This window comes from Pituophis catenifer, unplaced genomic scaffold (genome assembly GCF_029215685.1).
Source record: "Pituophis catenifer annectens isolate HBS135680 unplaced genomic scaffold, rPitCat1.0.hap2 SCAF_10, whole genome shotgun sequence".
NCBI classification, from domain to species: domain Eukaryota; kingdom Metazoa; phylum Chordata; class Lepidosauria; order Squamata; family Colubridae; genus Pituophis; species Pituophis catenifer.
The window spans coordinates 10,016,098-10,035,982 of NW_027256890.1; the positions used below are offsets into that span (position 1 = coordinate 10,016,098).

The 19,885-nt window shown below is 44.6% G+C and overlaps 1 protein-coding gene across 1 annotated transcript in view; it reads left to right on the forward strand.

Annotated features, from left to right (window-relative positions):
• The window catches only part of SLC25A1 (solute carrier family 25 member 1), a 36,410-nt gene that overhangs the window by 3,027 nt on the left and 13,498 nt on the right, over positions 1-19,885 (forward strand). The window contains exon 2 of the mRNA XM_070950269.1: positions 18,641-18,748. Coding sequence (XP_070806370.1) covers positions 18,641-18,748 — 108 coding nt within the window. The remainder of the gene's footprint in view (positions 1-18,640; positions 18,749-19,885) is intronic.

Below are 19,885 nucleotides of genomic sequence, written 5' to 3' on the forward strand. Positions count from 1 at the left end.
GTGACTCCATCCAGCCACCTCGTTCTCTGCCGTCCCCTTCTTCTTCTTTTGCCCTCCATCGTTCAAGAGCATTAGGCTCTTCTCCAGGGAGTCCTTCCTTCTCATTAGGTGGAAGAGTTTCCTCTTCAGGATCTGGCCTTCTAAAGATCAGCCAGGGTTGATCTCCTCCAGGACTGACCGGTTGGATCGCCTTGCCGTCCAAGGGACTCGCAGGACTCGCTTGGATCTATCTATCTATCTATCTATCTATCTATCTATCTATCTATCTATCTATCATCTATCTATCTTCTATCTATTGTTGTTGTTAGTTGGAAAGTCATGTCCGACCCATTGCGACCCCATGGATAACATTCCTCCAAGACTTCCTGTCCTCTACCATCCTCTGGAGTCCATTGAAGCTCACGCCGACTGCTTCAGTGACTCCATCCAGCCACCTCCTTTTCTATCGTCCCCTTCTTCTTTTGCCCTCCATCGTTCCCAGCATGAGGCTCTTCTCCAGGGAGTCCTTCCTTCTCATTAGGTGGCCAAAGAATTTAAGTTTCATCTTCAGGATCTGGCCCTCTAAAGAGCAGTCAGGGTTGGTCTCCTCTAGGGCCGACCAGTTGGATCGCCTTGCAGTCCAAGGGACTCGCAGGAGTCTTCTCCAGCACCAGAGTTCAAAGGCCTCCATTCTTTGGCACTCAGCCTTCCTTATGGTCCAACTTTCACAGCCATCCATTGCAACTGGGAAAACCATCGCCTTGACTATACGCACTTTTGTTGGACCTTAGAATCTAGCAAAATCGATCCAACAGTCAGCCACGCCTGTTGTTCCTTGCGGTTGTTCCGGTATTGCCTGTTGTTGCTCCTGTGCTGACTGATGCGGTTACTTCCATCTTGCCTGTAGCAAAAACTATCTTGCAAGTTTGTTTGGATAGGAATGTTATGAATGAAGACTTTGTTTTTGGCAGATAGCAAATAACAAAAAAAAAAAAAAAAAGGAAAAAAAAAGAGTACATTTCCAGAACAAGCCTTGGTTAGCATCTTCCCCTGATCTTAATTGCATTAAAGAAATGGAGTTTGTACGGCATCTTTAATAAGCAGCTGTTTTGGTAGCACAGAGTCATCAATCCTCTTAGAGTGATTTCTTCCAGAACAAAGGCTTCTTGGTACTTCAAAATACGTGGTGCAATTTATTTTCCTGGCCCTTAGACTGAGTGGAGTGGAGTTTTTTTGCAAGCTAATCCGTCTCGTTATTTTATAGTTTTCTGGGGTTTTGCAAGCCCAGAAAAGTAGATCAATTCAGTCAAACCAGAGTTGACTTGTCCACGGTAAGTATTCCCTGGAAAAACCAAGGTCTGTGGGATCCTTGGCACTCTCCGAGCTTGGTTGTTTTCTTGCAGACATTTCACGACCCAGCTAGTTAACATCATCAGCGGTAGGAGAGAATGGGGTTGGCAGAGAGGAGGAGGAGCAAGACAAGAAACAATGATTGGAAACTAAGCAAGGAAAGAACCAAACCTAGAATAAGGAAACATTTCCTGACAGTGAGAGGAGTTAATCAGTGGGAACGGCTTCCATTTGGAAGTTGTGGGTGGCATAGAAATTCGGTAAATTAAATTAAATTAATTGTGGGTGCTCCATCACTGGAGGCTTTTAAGAAGGAACTAGACAACCATTTGTCTGAAACGGTTATCCAGCAGAGGGTTGGGCTAGAAGACCTCCAAGATCCCTTCCAACTCTGTTATTCTGTTATTCGTTGTCTCGGGAATCGGCCATTTTGCTCCCTCCGGATTCTGTGGCTGGTACGTTATTCTTTCCATGCCTGAAGATCTCGCTGTGAGTTGTTCTCCTCCAGTGCACTTGCTCTCTGGGAACCTCATGCTGACAGCTGGCTGATGTTACAAGGGCACTTCATTTTTCCTCCCACTGACAGGTCTTGTGCTGTGCATGTTAAAAAGGAGGGTGGTTTTTCAGGGCCTTAAAAACAGGAGGAACTGTCGCTCGACGACAAATCAGTTTTGCATCCCCCGAATCCTTGGATTCCATCAAATCTTCCCTAGATATAATTGGAAGGCTGAGAAGCCACCTCCAAGCATCATGTTGTTGTTGTTGTTAGTTGCGAAGTCGTGTCCGACCCATCGCGACCCCATGGACAACGTTCCTCCAGGCCTTCCTGTCCTCTACCATCCTCTGGAGTCCTCTTGAAGCTCACGCCGACTGCTTCAGTGACTCCATCCGGTCACCTCGTTCTCTGCCATCCCCTTCTTCTTCTTTTGCCCTCCATCATTCCCAGCATTAGGCTCTTCTCCAGGGAGTCCTTCCTTCTCATTAGGTGGCCAAAGTATTTGAGTTTCCTCTTCAGGATCTGGCCTTCTGAAGAGCAGTCAGGGTGATCTCCTCTAGGACTGACCGGATGGATCGTCTTGCAGTCCAAGGGACTCGCAGGAGTCTTCTCCAGCACCAGAGTTCAAAGGCCTCCATTCTTCGGCGCTCAGCCTTCCTTATGGTCCCACTTTCACAGCCATACATTGCAACTGGGAAAACCATCGCCTTGACTATACGCACTTTGTCCCAGCTTCTGCCAACCTAGCAGTTCGAAAGCACGTAAAAAATGCAAGTAGAAAAATAGGGACCACCTTTGGTGGGAAGGGAACAGCGTTCCGTGCGCCTTTGACGTTGAGTCCTGCCGGCCACATGACCATGGAGACGTCTTCGGACAGCGCTGGCTCTTCGGGTTTGAAACGGAGATGAGCACCGCCCCCTAGAGTCAGGAACGACTAGCACATATGTGCGAGGGGAACCTTTATCTTTACGAAGCATTTCCCTCTCGGGCGGATGGAGCTTTGGTAGTACAGTGGTTTAATGCACCCTGTAATTAACACAGCTGCCTGCAATTTCTGCAGGTTCGAATCTTACCAGGCTCAAGGTTGACTCAGCCTTCCATCCTTTCTAAGGTAGGTAAAATGAGGACCCAGTTTGTGAGGGCAATAAGCTGACTTTGTATAAATATACAAAAGTATGAAGGCTATTGCTTAACGCATTGTAAGCCGCCCTGAGTCTCCGGAGAAGGGCGGCATATAAATAAAATAAAAATAAATAAATGGAAACCCTTGCTCCGAAGAGGCACCGTCGGCCATGACTCGGTTATTCCTGAAAGAACACCTCGTCATGCTCCAAAAGCAGATTTTTGAGGGGAGTGTTGACGCTTGTAGGATTGTGAAAGACGTTTTACGTGTGTGTGAAAGAACCTGTTCTTGTAAAATGAAGGACAGTGTGTTGCTTCACTCTCTTCGTTCGGCTTTCATCTGCAACGGTTGTTGACATATAGTGTTTACCCGCCTGACGATATGCCCCGGAGGCCCGGAGCATTTCCCATTTACTGTTCTCACTGAAGCATTAAATGGAGAGTGGGAGGCTCTTTCATTCTCCAGAAAATATGATTTTTATGGGCCCAGAACAGCCACAGCCGGTGACGGGGGCCATGAAGATTAAAAACCATCGATCGACTGTTACTTTTCTGTAAATAAAAGTACTCCCGATTTCAACCGAGGCAGCTGGTTAGACCAAAACCTGGTCTCCTCCTAAGGATGAATAAAAGAATAATAGAATGTAGCAGAGTTGGAAGGGACCTTTAGAGCTCTTCTAGTCCAACCCCCTGCTCAGGCAGAAAACCCTATACCAGTGATGGCTAACCTTTTTCTCTTCGTGTGCCAAAGGTGCTCGTGCGTGGCAGCGTGTGTGTGTGCCGGCAGCCATAATGGAATGCGCACACCCCCGTGCATGAATGCATGAACACCCCTCCCCCCCGCGCGCATGCCTTCCAGAGGCCAGAGATGCGCTCATTTCCAGACTTCTGGGAAGCCTGTTTTTCACCCTCCCCAGGCTCTACGTGGGTCCTGCACTTAACTTGGGATCCAAAACGGGCCGCGTGGGCCCAAAAATGGACCGTGGGGGTGGGACGCCACGTTCCCCCCACCTCCCTGCACATGGGAGTGTGACCCCCGCCCTTTCCCGCATGTGCATGCAACCCCCCCCTGCATGCACACGCATCTCCTGCATGCACCCGACCCCCTGCAAATCCCGAAAATCAGCTGGCTGGGTGACGGCTTGCGTGCCTGCAGAGAGGGCTCTGCCTGCCACTTCTGACACGCGTGGCATAGGTTCACCATTTCAGACAAATGGTTGTCCAAACTCTTCTTTAAAAAACTTCCAGTGTTGGAGCACCCACAGCTTCTGAAAACAAGAGGTTCCACTGATGAGTTGTTCTCACTGTCAGGAAATTCCTTCTTAATTCCAGGTTGCTTCCACTCCATGATAAACTTCCCATCGGTTGCTTCTTGTCCTGCCTTCAGATGCTTTGGAGAATAGGTTGATTCCCCCCTCTTCTCAATGAGAGCCCCTCAAATACTGGATGGCTGCTATTCTTGTCACCTTTGGTCCTTCTTTTCGTTAGACTTCAACCCTTTAATTTTGGAAGCTTCCATTTAGAACCAGCTTCCAGAACCAAACGTTAGTTTGAAGATATGGTGAGCGTTTCATTTTTTTTCTTTTTTCTTCACTGCCACAAATTCCAGAAATGATATCCAAATTAAGAACATATTTTCCTCTTTAAATAAAAGTATTCGATTTTGGTTTTGTTGATTAGAAAGATTTGGTTGTTCTAGAAATGGCTATTTATTTATTTATTTATTTATTTATTTATTTATTTATTTATTGGTTTGATTTATATGCCGCCCTTCTCCGGAGACTCAGGGCGGTTTACAATGCGTTAAGCAATAGCCTTCATACTTTTGTATATACCTGCTTAGTAGGGCTTTCGTGCCCCCCTAAGCGGTGTTCTTTTTTATACAAAGTCAGCTTATATTGCCCCCACAATCTGGGTCCTCATTTTACCTACCTCGAAAGGATGGAAGGCTGAGTCAACCTTGAGCCTGGTGAGATTTGAACTTGCAGTAATTGCAGGCAGCTGGTGCTATTTAACAGCACTTTAGTCTGCTGCGCCACCAAGGCTCAGTTATATATTAATGTGTAAAAGCAAAAAGTTTATTTATTTATTTATTTATTTATTTATTTATTTATTTATTTATTTATTTATTTATTTATTTATTTATTCAATTTATATACCGCCCTTCTCCTAGTGGACTCAGGGCGGTGCACAGCCAGAACTAAAATACATAACAATACAAAATTTAAAATTAATTAAAAGAATTATATACTTTGGCCCGAATTAAAACAATGCGAATTAAAACCCATTAACAAATTAAAACTAAACAATTAAAAACAATTAAAAACTAAAAAAACCTGTTGAAGTGTATTTATCTTGTACTGTGCTAGGAAGAGTTGGAAGTCAATGCCCTCTTTTCTTTCTTTTTCTCTTGCCCCTTGTATCTCACACACACCCTTTCCCCGTTTCCTTTCCCTCACTTAATTTCCTATTTTCTTTTCTTTTTTTTGTATTTTATACAATAAAAAAATAAAACGAAGATATACCACTTTATAATGCCTTGGTAAGGCCACACGTGGAATACTGCATTCAGTTTTGGTCGCCACGATGTTAAAAAAAAATGTTGAGATTCTAAAAAGAGTGCAGAGAAGAGCAACAAAGATGATTAGGGGAGTGGAGGCTAAAATATATGAAGAACGGTTGCTGGAATTGGGTATGTCTATGGGAATATATCATGTCTATGGGAGACATGATAGCAGTGTTCCAATATCTCGGGCTGCCCCAAAGAAGAGGGAGTCAAGCTATTCTCCAAAGCACCTGAAGGCAGGACAAGAAGCAATGGGTGGAAACTCATCAAGGAGAGAAGCAACTTTAGAACTAAGGAGAAACTTCCTGACAGTGAGAACAATTAACCAGTGGAACAACCTGCCTCCAGAAGTTGTGAATGCTCCAACACTGGAAGTTTTTAGGAAGAGGTTGGATAACCGTTTGTCTGAAGTGGTGTAGGGCTTCCTGCCTAAGCAGGGGGTTGGACTAGAAGACCTCCAAGGTCCCTTCCGACTCTGTTATTCTGTTCTATATGGTGAGCGATCTTAAAATCATGCTTAATGAACTTTAGAAGGTTGTGGACCAACCTGTTTGTACAGCTCAGAAGCCCAAAGCTGTTAAACCACATTCTGGTTTTTGGCAAAATCTGATCTCGGCTCCTGTGCTTTTCAAACCTTTTTTTATTATCGTAGTAGGTTGCGTGAACCCAGGAAACGTTAATGAAGCATTCTTAAGCACATTTTGCTTGCGGTATAGAAAGTCTTGCAATCCTAACATGGACCTGTTTTTCTGCTGTGTATGCATTTATTTTATTTATTATAAATTATACCACATCTAGAAATGATGCCATCTCCCTCATAGTGCAACTCTGGCTATTTGTGTCTTGGGTGTGTTATCGATTTTATTCAAGATTCATTTTAATAAGGAAGATAAAAAGGAATGCAAACTAAAAAAAATCAAAATCGGAGAGAAAACTAGAATTGCAAGAAAGGAAAGAAAAAATAGAAAAGGAAGAACAAAAGCCCAAAGAAGTAACTTTCGATCTTCTTTATAGGTACAATTATACATTTACCTCTTATCTGTCTCCAATTATAAATAAATTTCCCCACTGGAATATAAGGCATAAATTATCATTTCTGTTGAAGGCAGACTCTCCTCCCCTGGTAAGGGCTATCACTCGCTATCTTAAAAGGATGACAGCAATACGAGCCAGTTATATCGAAAAGAATTTCATTGATTGTAAGAAAGATGAGCTGAGTTAGAGAGGAGCTATCTTATTTGGGTTATCTAGTCTTGGCAACTTAGCTATTGAAATCTGATATTGTAAAATTTTAATGTCATATATCATATATTTTTTTAGACTGTTATTTCTGTAACTGTTTTGTCTTTTTCCCTTTTTTTTCTGTTTTGTTTGAAAAGGCCTTCAGGCTATTCAATAAACAAATACTCTTACTCTGTGGTTAACAACCTAACACTCCTCTTGTTTACCATCTATCTTGTCTAATCATTAAACCTTAACTTCTTAAGTTCATTTTTGTTTTCTGTTTCTGCAAAAAGTGCATAAGATGTTTCCAATCGGCAATTTTGTTTGTTGCTGTTGTTAGTTGCGAAGTCGTGTCCGACCCATTGCGACCCCATTGACAACGTTCCTCCAGCTCTTCCTGTCCTCTACCATCCTCTGGAGTCCCTTGAAGCTCACGCCGACTGCTTCAGTGACTCCATCCAGCCCCCTCGTTCTCTGCCGTCCCCTTCTTCTTTTGCCCTCCATCTTTCCCAGCATTAGGCTCTTCTCCAGGGAGTCCTTCCTTCTCCTTAGGTGGCCAAAGGATTTGAGTTTCCTCTTCAGGATCTGGCCTTCGAAAGAGCAGTCAGGGTTGATCTCCTCTAGGACCGACCGGTTGGATCGCCTTGCAGTCCAAGGGACTCGCAGGAGTCTTCTCCAGCACCAGAGTTCAAAGGCCTCCATTCTTTGGCGCTCAGCCTTCCGTATGGTCCAACTTTCACAGCCATACATTGCAACTGGGAAAACCATCGCCTTGACTATACACACTTTTGTTGGCAGGGTGATGTCTCTGCTTTTTAGTAAACTATCTAGATTTGCCATGGCTTTCCTCCCCAGGAGCAAGTTATGATCCAAATCAGCAATAAAGGTAGATATATTGGATATTTTTTTTTCTCTCATCAAAGAAGTCAGTTTAGCCATCTCAGCGAGTTCCAGCATCTTCACCCAACCTTCCTCATTGTGGTGAACACTAGGGAAAAAAAATCTGATTTTTCTGTTAGGTTCTTGTGGACAGCAGGATGCTTTATTGCCGTTGTAAATTCTCTCTCCAGTTCTTGATTTGTTCCTTGGAGAAATGACTCTGCAAAGAAGAGAGAGAAAAAAAAAGGGGGGGGGTGTGGAGAGATTTTGTCCCGCTGTTCTTGGCGCTTTTCTCAGCGTGCAACTCAATCTATGTTTTAGATCAGTCCTAAAAGTGGACATTTGCATATGAAAACATGTCTGCAGAGCTTTTTGGCAACATGTTCATTGTATATATGTACAATGACAATAAAGGTTATTATTATCGTCCCTTTTATTCACATTAAACATGAAACTCAGTCAACTGAACATTTAAAAATGCATCACAGATACCGTTGACCGGTGCTAATGGTTGATACGGGTTGCTGCCAGCATCTTAGGTATCAACCAAGTACCTTCTTAAGATGTACAATGTTCCAAGTAGCGCAGTTTTTTGCAGTTCCGCTGGTGTTATTGCAGGAAGCTGCCATTTCTTGATGTGTTTTGTAAAATTCTCAGACATGGTACCAAGCGCCCCGATGACAATGGGTATCACTGTCACATGTTTCATCCATAATCGCGTAGTTTTGATGGCCAGGTTGCGATATTTTGTGATTTTTTTTCCCCAGTTCTTTTTCTTCAACTCTGGCGTCTCCTGGTACCGCGATATGAATAAATTGTACGTTTCAGTTTTCAACAACTGTGATATCTGCCATGTTGTGTTCCAAATGACGAGCCGTCTGTATTTGAAAAATCCCACAAGATCTTCACCTTCTCATTTTCTATGACTTTTTTCCACTTTTATGTTCCCGTGACTTTTCGGATACAGGGAAGGGCGTATTTTTTTTTACATAATGATCCGTGGATTAATTTAGCAACTCGATCATGTCTAGCTTTGTAATCGGTTTGTGTGATTTTGCTGCGCTCACCTATTAAGCGTGAAACAGTTTCAACTTTGTCATTGCAAAGTCGGCAGTTTGGATTGTCGGTGGCTATTGCAAAATCTCCATTCCCTCCCCACTCCAGGGGAAGGATATTGCAAAATCTCCATTCCCACCCGACTCTGGGGCCAGCCAGAGGTGGCATTTGCCGGTTCTCCAAATTACTGAAAATTTCCGGTACCGGTTCTCCAAAACGCATCAGAACCTGCTGGATTTCACCCCTGCTTTAAACCCCTAGCTTGATATATCTCCACCCCCCCCCCCTTGGAGGGCTGCCCTCTGTCCTGTTCCCAGATTAAAACCCTCCTCTGCAGTTAGAGGAAAAGAATGACGTTTATATCTGGCGTTTTCAGCCTTGAGCCTGCGCCAAGAGGGAGCTGCCAAGCATTCCTTGCTGAAGGTCATTGCCAGCGGTCACTCTTGGAAGCAGGGAAAGGGGTCCTATTGATTTCCCCTTTGCTCTACCTGGCGAGTCGGCTGTCAACTCTACCTTTGGAAGGAGCTGGAGGGGTTTTGCTTAGCTCAACACACAACTCTGGCGAACTGCACTCCTACCCTTCTGGCACACGGTGTCCTCTACTGATCTGATTTTCACACTGTTCGGTCCAAATTCTGGGTCTGGGTTCCCACATTGCAACAAAGCTGTTGGGTTGGGAAAGGGGGGGGGGGTTTGGAAAGCAAACCATGGTTGGCTGAGTTGAGCCAGGAAACGGAGCCAAACGTTACAGCCCTCAAAGGGAAGGAGGTGGATTTTGCAGAGCGTGTTCAGCCATGCACTTTTGGGGAGATGGAAATTGCTCCATCGTTCTGCGAGTGGATTATTTTTTGTGGTTTATAAACTGCATGAACATTTTGAAGCAGTGTTTAGGAACTTTAAGGTGGACTTCCACTCCCAGAATTCCCCAGCCAGCATGCTTTAAGATGGGTGGACTTCAACTCCCAGAATTCCCCAGCTAGCATGCTTTAAAATGGATGGACTTCAACTCCCAGAATTCCCCAGCCAGCATGCTTTAAGAGGGGTAGATTGTAACTCCCAGAATTCCCCAGCCAGCATGCTTTAAAATGGATGAACTTCCACTCCCAGAATTCCCCAGCTAGCATGCTTTAAGATGGGTAGATTTTAACTCCCAGAATTCCCCAGCCAGCATGCTTTAAAATGGATGGACTTCCACTCCCAGAATTCCCCAGCCAGCATGCTTTAAGATGGGTAGATTGTAACTCCCAGAATTCCCCAGCCAGCATGCTTTAAGATAGGTAGACTTCCATTCCCAGAATTCCCCATCCTTCCCCAAAGGATGACATAATAGCAGTGTTCCAATATTTGAGGGGCTGCCACAAAGAAGAGGGGGCCAACCTATTTTCCAAAGCACCAGAAGGCAAGAGAAGAAGCAACGGATGGAAACTTACCAAAGAGAGAAGCCACGTAGAATTAAGGAGAAGTTCCCTAACGGTGAGAACAATTAACCAGTGGAACAACTTGCCTCTAGAAATTGTGGGTTCTCCATCACTGCAGATTGAGATTGGACAACCATTTGTCTGAAGTGGAGTAGGGTTTCCTGCTTGAGCAGGGGGTTGGACTAAAAGACCTCCAAGGTCCCTTCCAACTCTTGATTCTGTTAAGTTGCTAGTCCTTAGGAGCACTCGTGGCGAAGGACGGAAGGGAGGCTGGGTTTTCTGGCTCGAAGATTTGCAAACGTGCTCAGAAGTTTAATGGTGGCTTTTGCTGTGTCTTTTTTTTTTATTATTTTCCTTTTTCCATGCTGAATAGTTTGCGCTGTCTCTTTCTTGAGTTTGCTAAATAGCCGGCTCCGTGCCAAAGGAGGCACATTAGACACAGACAGTTGAATGGGAGGGAGGCCCAGCCGAATCTACCCCCCGAAGGCGCATTTATCTTTTCACCTACCAGATGGTTCTGCAAAATAAATTTCAGCTTGGATTCAGGACCATATTGGGAAAAGCAGAAACTCTGAAAGTTTCTGGCTTTGTTCTTTCTTGATAGATAGATAGATAGATAGATAGATAGATAGATAGATAGATAGATAGATAGATAGATGATAGATAGATAGATAGATAGATAGATAGATAGATAGATAGATATACAGACAGACAGATGTTTTCTTTCCTTTTCGTAGGCTTTATGTGTATTTCTCTTTAGCCAGGTTCTTCCTACGTAAACCAAGATTTTTATGCAGCCCTAGTTCAGTGAAATCACAATCCACTAGTTTCTAGGCTCTTTTTTTCTGGCAGCCAGCAAACACTCTCCCAATGGGCAGCAGAGTGTTTGCTGGCTGCCAGAAAAAAAAAAAGAGCCTAGAAACTAGTGGATTGTGATTTCACTGAACTAAGGCTGCATAAAAATCTTGGTTTACGTAGGAAGAATCTGGCTAAAGAGAAATACATACATACATACATACATACATACATACATACATACATACATGTCTTCTTAAGTTTTCGCGGGTGTGCATATGCAAAAAATTAAAATCTCGGGTGTTTTCCCGCGTCATTATAAATAAGTTGGTTAATGTAGAAGCTACATGAAGAGCCTGAAGATGATAGGGTTGTGAGCCTGTCGAAACGTTGCTTTAAGAAAAACTTTTAAAGTCACTGGTAGGATTTTAGCTGAGGTTTTAAAGGACCTTGCAGAGTGCTCTGTAAGGATTTTTAGAAGATTTTAAGCTGGGATTTTAACCAGGATTTTAAATATTTTAACCAATTTATTTATAATGACGCGGGAAAACACCCGAGATTTTAATTTTTTGCATATGTATATATATATTTCCCCTTCATATATTGTTGTCTTGTTTGCGATGGCCCTGGGGAAAAAAAAAAAGAAGCTTTTGCTTGTTTAAACAAAGAAAAATAGGTCAGGGGTGATTCATTTCTCTCGATCCTTTACTGCTGTAAAGACAGATGGATGCTTCTTTCTCTTGTTTATTTATCCGGTAAATGCATTTCTCTCTTGCCGCAATCATCAATCAGCTCTCCGCGCCGATTCCCAGAACGAGATAGCAAACACACGAGCCAAAATCTCTACACTTCCAACCAGTAGTGGGTTTCAGAATTTTTTACTACTGGTTCTGTGGGCGTGGCTTGGTGGGCATGGCAGGGGAAGGATAATGTAAAATCTCCATTCCCATCCCACTCCAGGGGAAGGATACTCCAAAATCCCCATTTCCTTGTTCCTTGACTTGTCCCAGCTTCTGCCAACCTAGCAGTTCGAAAGCAGGTAAAAAATGCAAGTAGAAAAATTGGGTCCACCTTTGGTGGGAAGGGAACAGCGTTCCATGCGCTTTTGACGTTGAGTCATGCCGGCCACATGACCACGGAGACGTCTTCGGACAGCGCTGGCTCTTCGGCTTTGAAACGGAGATGAGCACCGCCCCCTAGAGTCAGGAACGACTAGCACTTATGTGCGAGGGGAACCTTTACCTTTACCTTAAGAAGTTTGTGGTTGCTTCGGAAGATGGTGAGAAGACAGAAAAAGCAAAGGACTACAGCTTAGTCCTTGACTTACAACAAATCATTTAGTGGCCATTCAAAGTTGCAGTGGCACTGAAAAAAGTGACTTACGGTCGTTCTTTCACGCTTAGGATTGCTGCCGCATCACATGATCGAAATTCCAGGCACTTGGGAACTGGTTCTCCTTCTCCTCCTCCTTCCTAAGGCATCTTGTCTTCTCCATGATGGTCTTCGAGCAATGCAACTTGGAGAAATGCCCCTGATGGTTTCTAATCTTCGGGTGTCAGAACGGTGAAATATAGCGTAGATAAGAGGGCCAGCTGTCAACTTGAGTCACACTGAGAAAATTCGGTGTTCTATATTTTCTTAGTGCTGGAGCCCAAGTTATTTTAGGGGTGAGGTTCAGGAGCTCAGTTCCTCCCTGACCCCCTGTAAAAATGGAGAGTTTTCTTTTTTTTCTTTTTTCTTTATCATGTAATGTTATCGAGAAAGAATTTTAGATGGGATTAAAAAGTACGAAAAGGGAAAGAAAAATGAGAACGCTGGCTGCGAAGGTCACAAATATGGCCATCGCGTAACCTTAAAGGTAAAGGTTCCCCTTGCACATATGTGCTAGTCGTTCCCGACTCTAGGGGGCAGTGCTCATCTCCGTTTCAAAGCCGAAGAGCCAGCGCTGTCCGAAGACGTCTCCATGGTCATGTGGCCGGCATGACTCAACGCCAAAGGCGCATGGAACGCTGTTCCCGTCCCACCAAAGGTGGTCCCTATTTTCCTACTTGCATTTTTTACCTGCTTTCGAACTGCTAGGTTGGCAGAAGCTGGGACAAGTCACGGGAGCTCACCCCGTTACGCGGCACTAGGGATTCGAACCACTGAACTGCCGGCCTTTTTGATCGACAAGCTCCATGTCTTAGCCACTGAGCCACCGCGTCCCTAAACGCAACCTTGTCACCAATACACCGTGCAATTGTCACCAATACACCGTGCAATTGTCACCAATACACCGTGGTTTCCGAGCGGCCAACTTTTGATCGTGTGACATTGGGGATGGTGCAACCGTTGTAAGTCACTTTTTTCAGGGCCATTTCGAACGTCGGTCCCTAAATGAGTGGTTGTAATTTGAGGACTGTCTGTAGACTCCATTTAGTAACAATATTTTGGTCTTCCCTTATCTCACGCCTCAAATGTCTCTTAACTTGACCTTTTTCACTCTCTCTTCCTATTTGTGGCAAAAGGTTAGCCTATCTTGAGCATATAGTTATTTGTTTATTTTTATCAGTGCCTTTATTGTGTTTTTTTTTTTTACACATAACTCAAGGTGCTGAAGATATGTGACATATCTTCTTCCTCCTATTTTCCCAACAACAGCCCTGTGAGGTGGGTTGGGCTGAGAGAGAGTGACTGGACCAAAGTCACCCAGCTGGCTTCCATGCCTAAGGCGGGACTAGAACTCACTGTCTCCTGGTGATTGGCTCAAAGTCACCCAGCTGGTTTCCATGCCTAAGGCGGGACTAGAACTCACTGTCTCCTGGTGATTGGCTCAAAGTCACCCAGCTGGCTTCCATGCCTAAGGCGGGACTAGAACTCACTGTCTCCTGGTGATTGGCTCAAAGTCACCCAGCTGGCTTTCATGCCAAGGCGGGACTAGAACTCACTGTCTCCTGGTGATTGGCTCAAAGTCACCCAGCTGGCTTTCATGCCAAGGCGGGACTAGAACTCACTGTCTCCTGGTGATTGGCTCAAAGTCACCCAGCTGGCTTTCATGCCAAGGCGGGACTAGAACTCACTGTCTCCTGGTGATTGGCTCAAAGTCACCCAGCTGGCTTCCATGCCTAAGGCGGGACTAGAACTCACTGTCTCCTGGTGATTGGCTCAAAGTCACCCAGCTGGCTTTCATGCCTAAGGCGGGACTAGAACTCACTGTCTCCTGGTGATTGGCTCAAAGTCACCCAGCTGGCTTCCATGCCTAAGGCGGGACTAGAACTCACTGTCTCCTGGTGATTGGCTCAAAGTCACCCAGCTGGCTTTCATGCCAAGGCGGGACTAGAACTCACTGTCTCCTGGTGATTGGCTCAAAGTCACCCAGCTGGCTTCCATGCCTAAGGCGGGACTAGAACTCACTGTCTCCTGGTGATAGTCCCAGAATCACCCAGCTGGCTTTCATGCCTAAGGCGGGACTAGAACTCACTGTCTCCTGGTGATTGGCTCAAAGTCACCCAGCTGGCTTCCATGCCTAAGGCGGGACTAGAACTCACTGTCTCCTGGTGATTAGCCCAGAGTCACCAAGCTAGTTTTAATGCCTAAGGCGGAACTAGAACTCACCATCTCCTGGTGATAGTCCCAGAATCACCCAACTTGGTTTTCATGTCTAAAGCGGAACTAGAACTCACCATCTCCTGGGGACTGGTCCAAAGTCACCCAGCTGGTTTTAATGCTTAAGATGGGACTAGAACTCACGGTCTCCTGGTGATTGTCGTAGAATCACTCAGCTTGGTTTTCATGCCTAAAGCGGAACTAGAACTCACCATCTCCTGGGAACCGGCCTAAAGTCACCCAACTGGCTCTCATGCCTAAGACCGGACTAGAACTCGCTATCTCCCGCTTTCTAACCTGGTGCCTTAACCGCTAGACTAAATTGGCTCTCAATGTACAGCAGAACTTAAAACAGGCATTTTTCCAAGCATGCAGAATTACTCTTTTTCGAAATGCATTCAACAACAACAACAACTACAACAACATTCGAAGCGACAGGCTTTTGTTGTGATGTCTCCAAGGGATCAACCCAGAGCAAGAATAATCTGCTCCAGTTGAATGCCGAATAGGTCACTTTTTCATCCCTGGAGGGGGGGTGGCGGGAGAGAAATCCACCCGCCCCCCCCCCCTTCTTTCACCAACTACTTTGTCATGCTGAGGTTGCTGCTGTCGACATCCGGATCTAGTTTCCTTGTAAATCCTCCTTGTGGGTGTTCCCTGGGTTGTGTCTCCGGCCAGCCAATGACGCCGAGAGAGAGTGCGTTTCTTTTGCACAGTCATGCTGAGCTGGGGCTCGGAGAAGAAGAAGAATTCTTGATTGGCCAAGTGTGATTGGACACACAAGGAATTTGTCTTCGGTGCATAAGCTCTCAGTGTACGTAAAAAAAAAAAAATACAGTCCTCGTGAATCATAAGATGCAACACTTAACGATAGTCATAGGATACTAAATAAGCAATTAAATCATACTGGGAAACTTAATAAAACAATATAAATCGTAAATATGCAAGCAACAGGGTTGCATATAAATCGTAAATATGCAAGCAACAATAAGTGGGAGGAGATAGGTCATAGGAAGGATGAGAATAATAATAATAATAATAATAATAATAATAATAATAATAATAATAATAATAATAATAATACAGTATTAGTAAATAGTCTGACAGTGTTGTGGGAATTAGTTTAGCAGAGTGATGGCATGTGGGGAAAAAACTCGTTGCCTCTAGTTGTTCTGGTGTGCAGAGCCCTATAGCAATGATGGTTATATTTTAAAATTTTAATGGGTTATTTTATGGGGAAAGGGTTTTAAAATTTAGGGAAGCCAAACTGATTTAATTTTGTTTTAATTCTTTTTAATTTTTATACCGTATGTGTCTTAAATTTTGGCTGTTCACCGCCCTGAGTCCTTCGGGAGAAGGGCGGTATACAAATTTAAATAATAAATAAAGAAATAATGGCTAACCTTTTCCAGACTGAGTGTGTGAATGCATGCATGCGCAAATGTGCGGCCAAAGCCCTAAAATGCAATGCGCGTGCACCCCCGCGCATGTGTCCCAACCCCCCGCGCGTGCGCACAGGGCCCCACACATGCACCCCGCCTCCACGCATGCATGCATCCCCACACACACGTGCCCCACCCCCTGTGCATGCGTGGCAGAGACCCGAAGACAAGCTGGCCGGTGGGAGGCACGCACGCAAGCGTGGCAGAGCTGAACTGGGACGACGGCTCGTGTGCCATCAGAGAGGGTGCTGCGTGCCACCTCTGGCACACCTGCCATAGATCCGCCATCACGGCCCTGTAGCATCGTTTTGAGGGTAGGAGTTGAAACAGTTTATGTCCAGGATGCGAGGGGTCTGTAGATATTTTCACAGCCCTCTTTTTGACTGGTGCAGTATACAGGTCCTCCATGGAAGGCAGGTTGGTAGCCATTGTTTTTTCCGCAGTTCTAATGATCCTCTGAAGTCTGTGTCTCTCTTGTTGGGTTGCGGAGTGTTTCCAGCCAGCCAATGACGCCGAGAATGTGTTCCTTTTGCACAGTCGTGCTGAGCTGGGGCTCTGTGAAGAGAGCAGAAAGGAAACTACTTGACTCATTTTGATGGGCTCAGAATGTGAAATCACCTCATGGGGTTCTTTTTATCTCGACGGAGAGGCACAGAAGGACTTTTTTTTGGGGGGGGGCAGGCAGCCCACTGAGCTGCCTCTCGGTACCCCGAGACTCAAACCTGCCGACACTCTTTGTCTCTGCAGAAAAATAAATTGCAGGATGGGTCTTTAGAATGTACAATCTAGTGGTGGGTTCCTCCCGGTTCGGCCCGGTTCGGCTGAGCCGGTAGCGGTGATGATATGACATCACCGAACTGGTTCTCTTTGTTCGGGAGCTGCCTTACACCATTTCAGACAAATGATTGTTCGATCTCTTCTTCTTCTTTTTTTTTTTTAACAGTTTATTTATACATTTTCATTTAACATAACACAAGTGCTTTGTGAATAGTGTATTGTCTGGGTCAATTTGCTTACACAGTAATCCTTTTCCAGCTCATAATTTCTACATCTGTTCTCCAAACATTTATAAAAAGAATCCCATGTTCGAAAATACTCTGTATATTCTTTTCCTTTCATCTTTAACGTCAGTCTGTCCATTTCTGCACAATCTAATATTTTTTTCAATGACAGCTTCGTCTCTCGGTATTTCCTCATTTTTTCCAGTACTGTGCAAATACAATTCTTGCTGTTGTCAAAACATGTAGTATTAAATTCCCCTTATCGTACTTTTCTGGTATTATACCTAACAAAAATATTTCCCGGCTTATAATCTATATGCCGCTTTAATATTTTTTTCTAACGATGTGTGTATTTTTGTCCATTGTTTCTTTGCTTTCACACATGTCCACCAGATGTGACAGTAAGTGCCTGATGTGTTCGATCTCTTCTTAAAAACGTCCAGTGATGGTGCACCCACAAACTTTCAAAGCTAACCTCTTACAACAGGAAGGACAGTTTCTTCCTACAGACTAAAGTTTGTCATTTTCACGAAATCTTCCAGTTCTGGGAGAAATTCACCATGCAACAGCCTTTGCTCCCACTAGTGTTCATTTTGGCTTATTTTTAGGGACAGCTGAAGCAAAAGGCGTGGGGTTCAAACATCTGATGGGATTGAATTACATTTCTTTTTTAACTCTAAAAAATAGCCGTTTTGATTATTCGGGAGTCGTTGAAGTTTGCTTCTTCGTTTTAGGAACGCAAATGAATTCCTTTCCATCTGCAGAAGTTTTAACTATCTGATTTCGAGCTGAATTTGCAAACTTTGCACCTTCAGGGATAATGTAATTGGTTTTCTGAATCTGCCTCTGGCATTGCTGGGGAAAAGAAGTTTAAATGTTGGGCTAAATCTGAGTACAAAGGTTTTCTGAGTTTTAAATCAGCTGCTGGAACTGCTGTGCAGCCAAAGCATTGTCGATGCTATTAAATCCACAATAAATCTTCAATGTGATCTTGTCGTTTGGCCAAATTTTACATCCCGTACTGATCCAACAAGCTGAGACTTGGGTTATACTGGATTGAGAAGTTAAGGATTTGGGGCAAAGCTGCCCGAACATGTTTCCTGGCGGAATTTAACTTACAAGGCAATTTCGATTTGGAAACTTTTGAGCCGTACCTTCCCTACAAGAAGGAGCTGGGAAAATGAGTGTTTCTAAAAGGAGAATAAATTCTTCATTACGGTTCCGAGAATGGATGAATGGCTGCAAAAATTGATGGAGTTAGCAGAGATGGCTAAATTGACTGGTTTGATCAAAGAAAAGAAAAAAACAAACAAACCTACAATCACTTTTATTTCTACTTGGAAACCGTTTCTGGACTTTGTGCTCGAGGTGGAAAAAAAAATGTTCTCGTGATCAAAATTCAGACACTTGGCAACTGGCTCATATTTATGACGGTTGCAGTGTCCCGGGGTCGCTGATCCCCTTTTGCGACCTTTTGAAAAGTCAATGGGGAATTCGGATTCACTTAACAACCGGTGTTCCTATCTTATCCACAACAGCGATTCACTTAACCACGTGAGGCGGGATAGGTTGTAAAATGGAACAAAACTCACATAAGAAATGTCTCACTGAACAATATAAATTTTGGGCTCGATTGTGGTCGTAGGTCGAGAACTCCCTGTAATATATTTTTCTTTCCTGCACATCCGCGGACGGATGCATTATTCCTCTCTCGCTTACCTTTCCAGGTGGCATCGCTGGAGGTATTGAAATCTGCATCACATTCCCCACCGAGTACGTGAAGACCCAGCTGCAGCTGGATGAAAAGGCCAACCCACCACGCTATAAAGGCATCGGTAAGGCTGGGCAGCCCAGAGTTTCCATCAACCCACCAATAGCAATAGCACTTAGACTTATATACCACTTTACAGTGCTTTATAGCCCTCTCTAAGCGGCTTACAGAGTCAGCCTCTTGCCTCCAACAATTTGGGTCCTCGTTTTACCCACCTCGGAAAGATGGAAGGCTGAGTCGACCTTGAGCCAGTCAGGATCGAACTCCCGGCAGTGGGCAGAGTTAGCTTGCAATACTGCATTCTAACCACTGTGCCACCAGAAAGGAGAATGAGAAAGGGAATTACGAGGGGAAGGGAAGGGAAGGGAGGGAGGGAGGGAGGGAGGGAGGGAAGGAAGGAAGGAAGGAAGGAAGGAAGGAAGGAAGGAAGATAGCAATAGCACTTAGACATATATACTGCTTCACAGTGCTTTATAGCCCTCTCTAAGCGGCTTACAGAGTCAGCCTCTTGCCTCCAACAATCTGGGTCCTCATTTTACCCACCTCGGAAAGATGGAAGGCTGAGTCGACCTTGAGCCAATCAGGATCGAACTCCCGGCAGTGGGCAGAGTTAGCTTGCAATACTAATAATAATAATAATAATAATAATAATAATAATAATTTTATTTCTATACCGCCCTTCTCCCGAAGGACTCAGGGCGGTGTACAGCCTATTTAAAAACACAGACAAACAACAATTTAAAATTTAAAATAATTAAATAAATTGGCTCAGATTTAAAACCCCAAAAAATTTAAATACCCCAATTTAAAACTATTTTGTTGATAGTCCAGCCTGGCGGAACAACAGGGTCTTCAGTGCGCAGTGAAACACCCGGAGGTCGGAGATCTTACGTATTTTCGGGGGCAGTTCGTTCCACAGGGCTGGGGCTCCCACAGAGAAGGCCCTCCCCCTGGGTGTCGCCAGCCAACATAACTTGGCCGATGGCACCCTGAGGAGACCCTCTCTGTGGGAGCGGACTGGTCTGCATTCTAACCACTGTGCCACCAGAAAGGAGAATGAGAAAGGGAATTACGAGGGGAAGGGAAGGGAAGGGAAGGGAAGGGAGGGAGGGAGAGAAGGAAGGAAGGAAGGAAGGAAGGAAGGAAGGAAGGAAGGAAGGAAGGAAGCAATACAGTACCGCTTCACAGTGCTTTCCAGCCC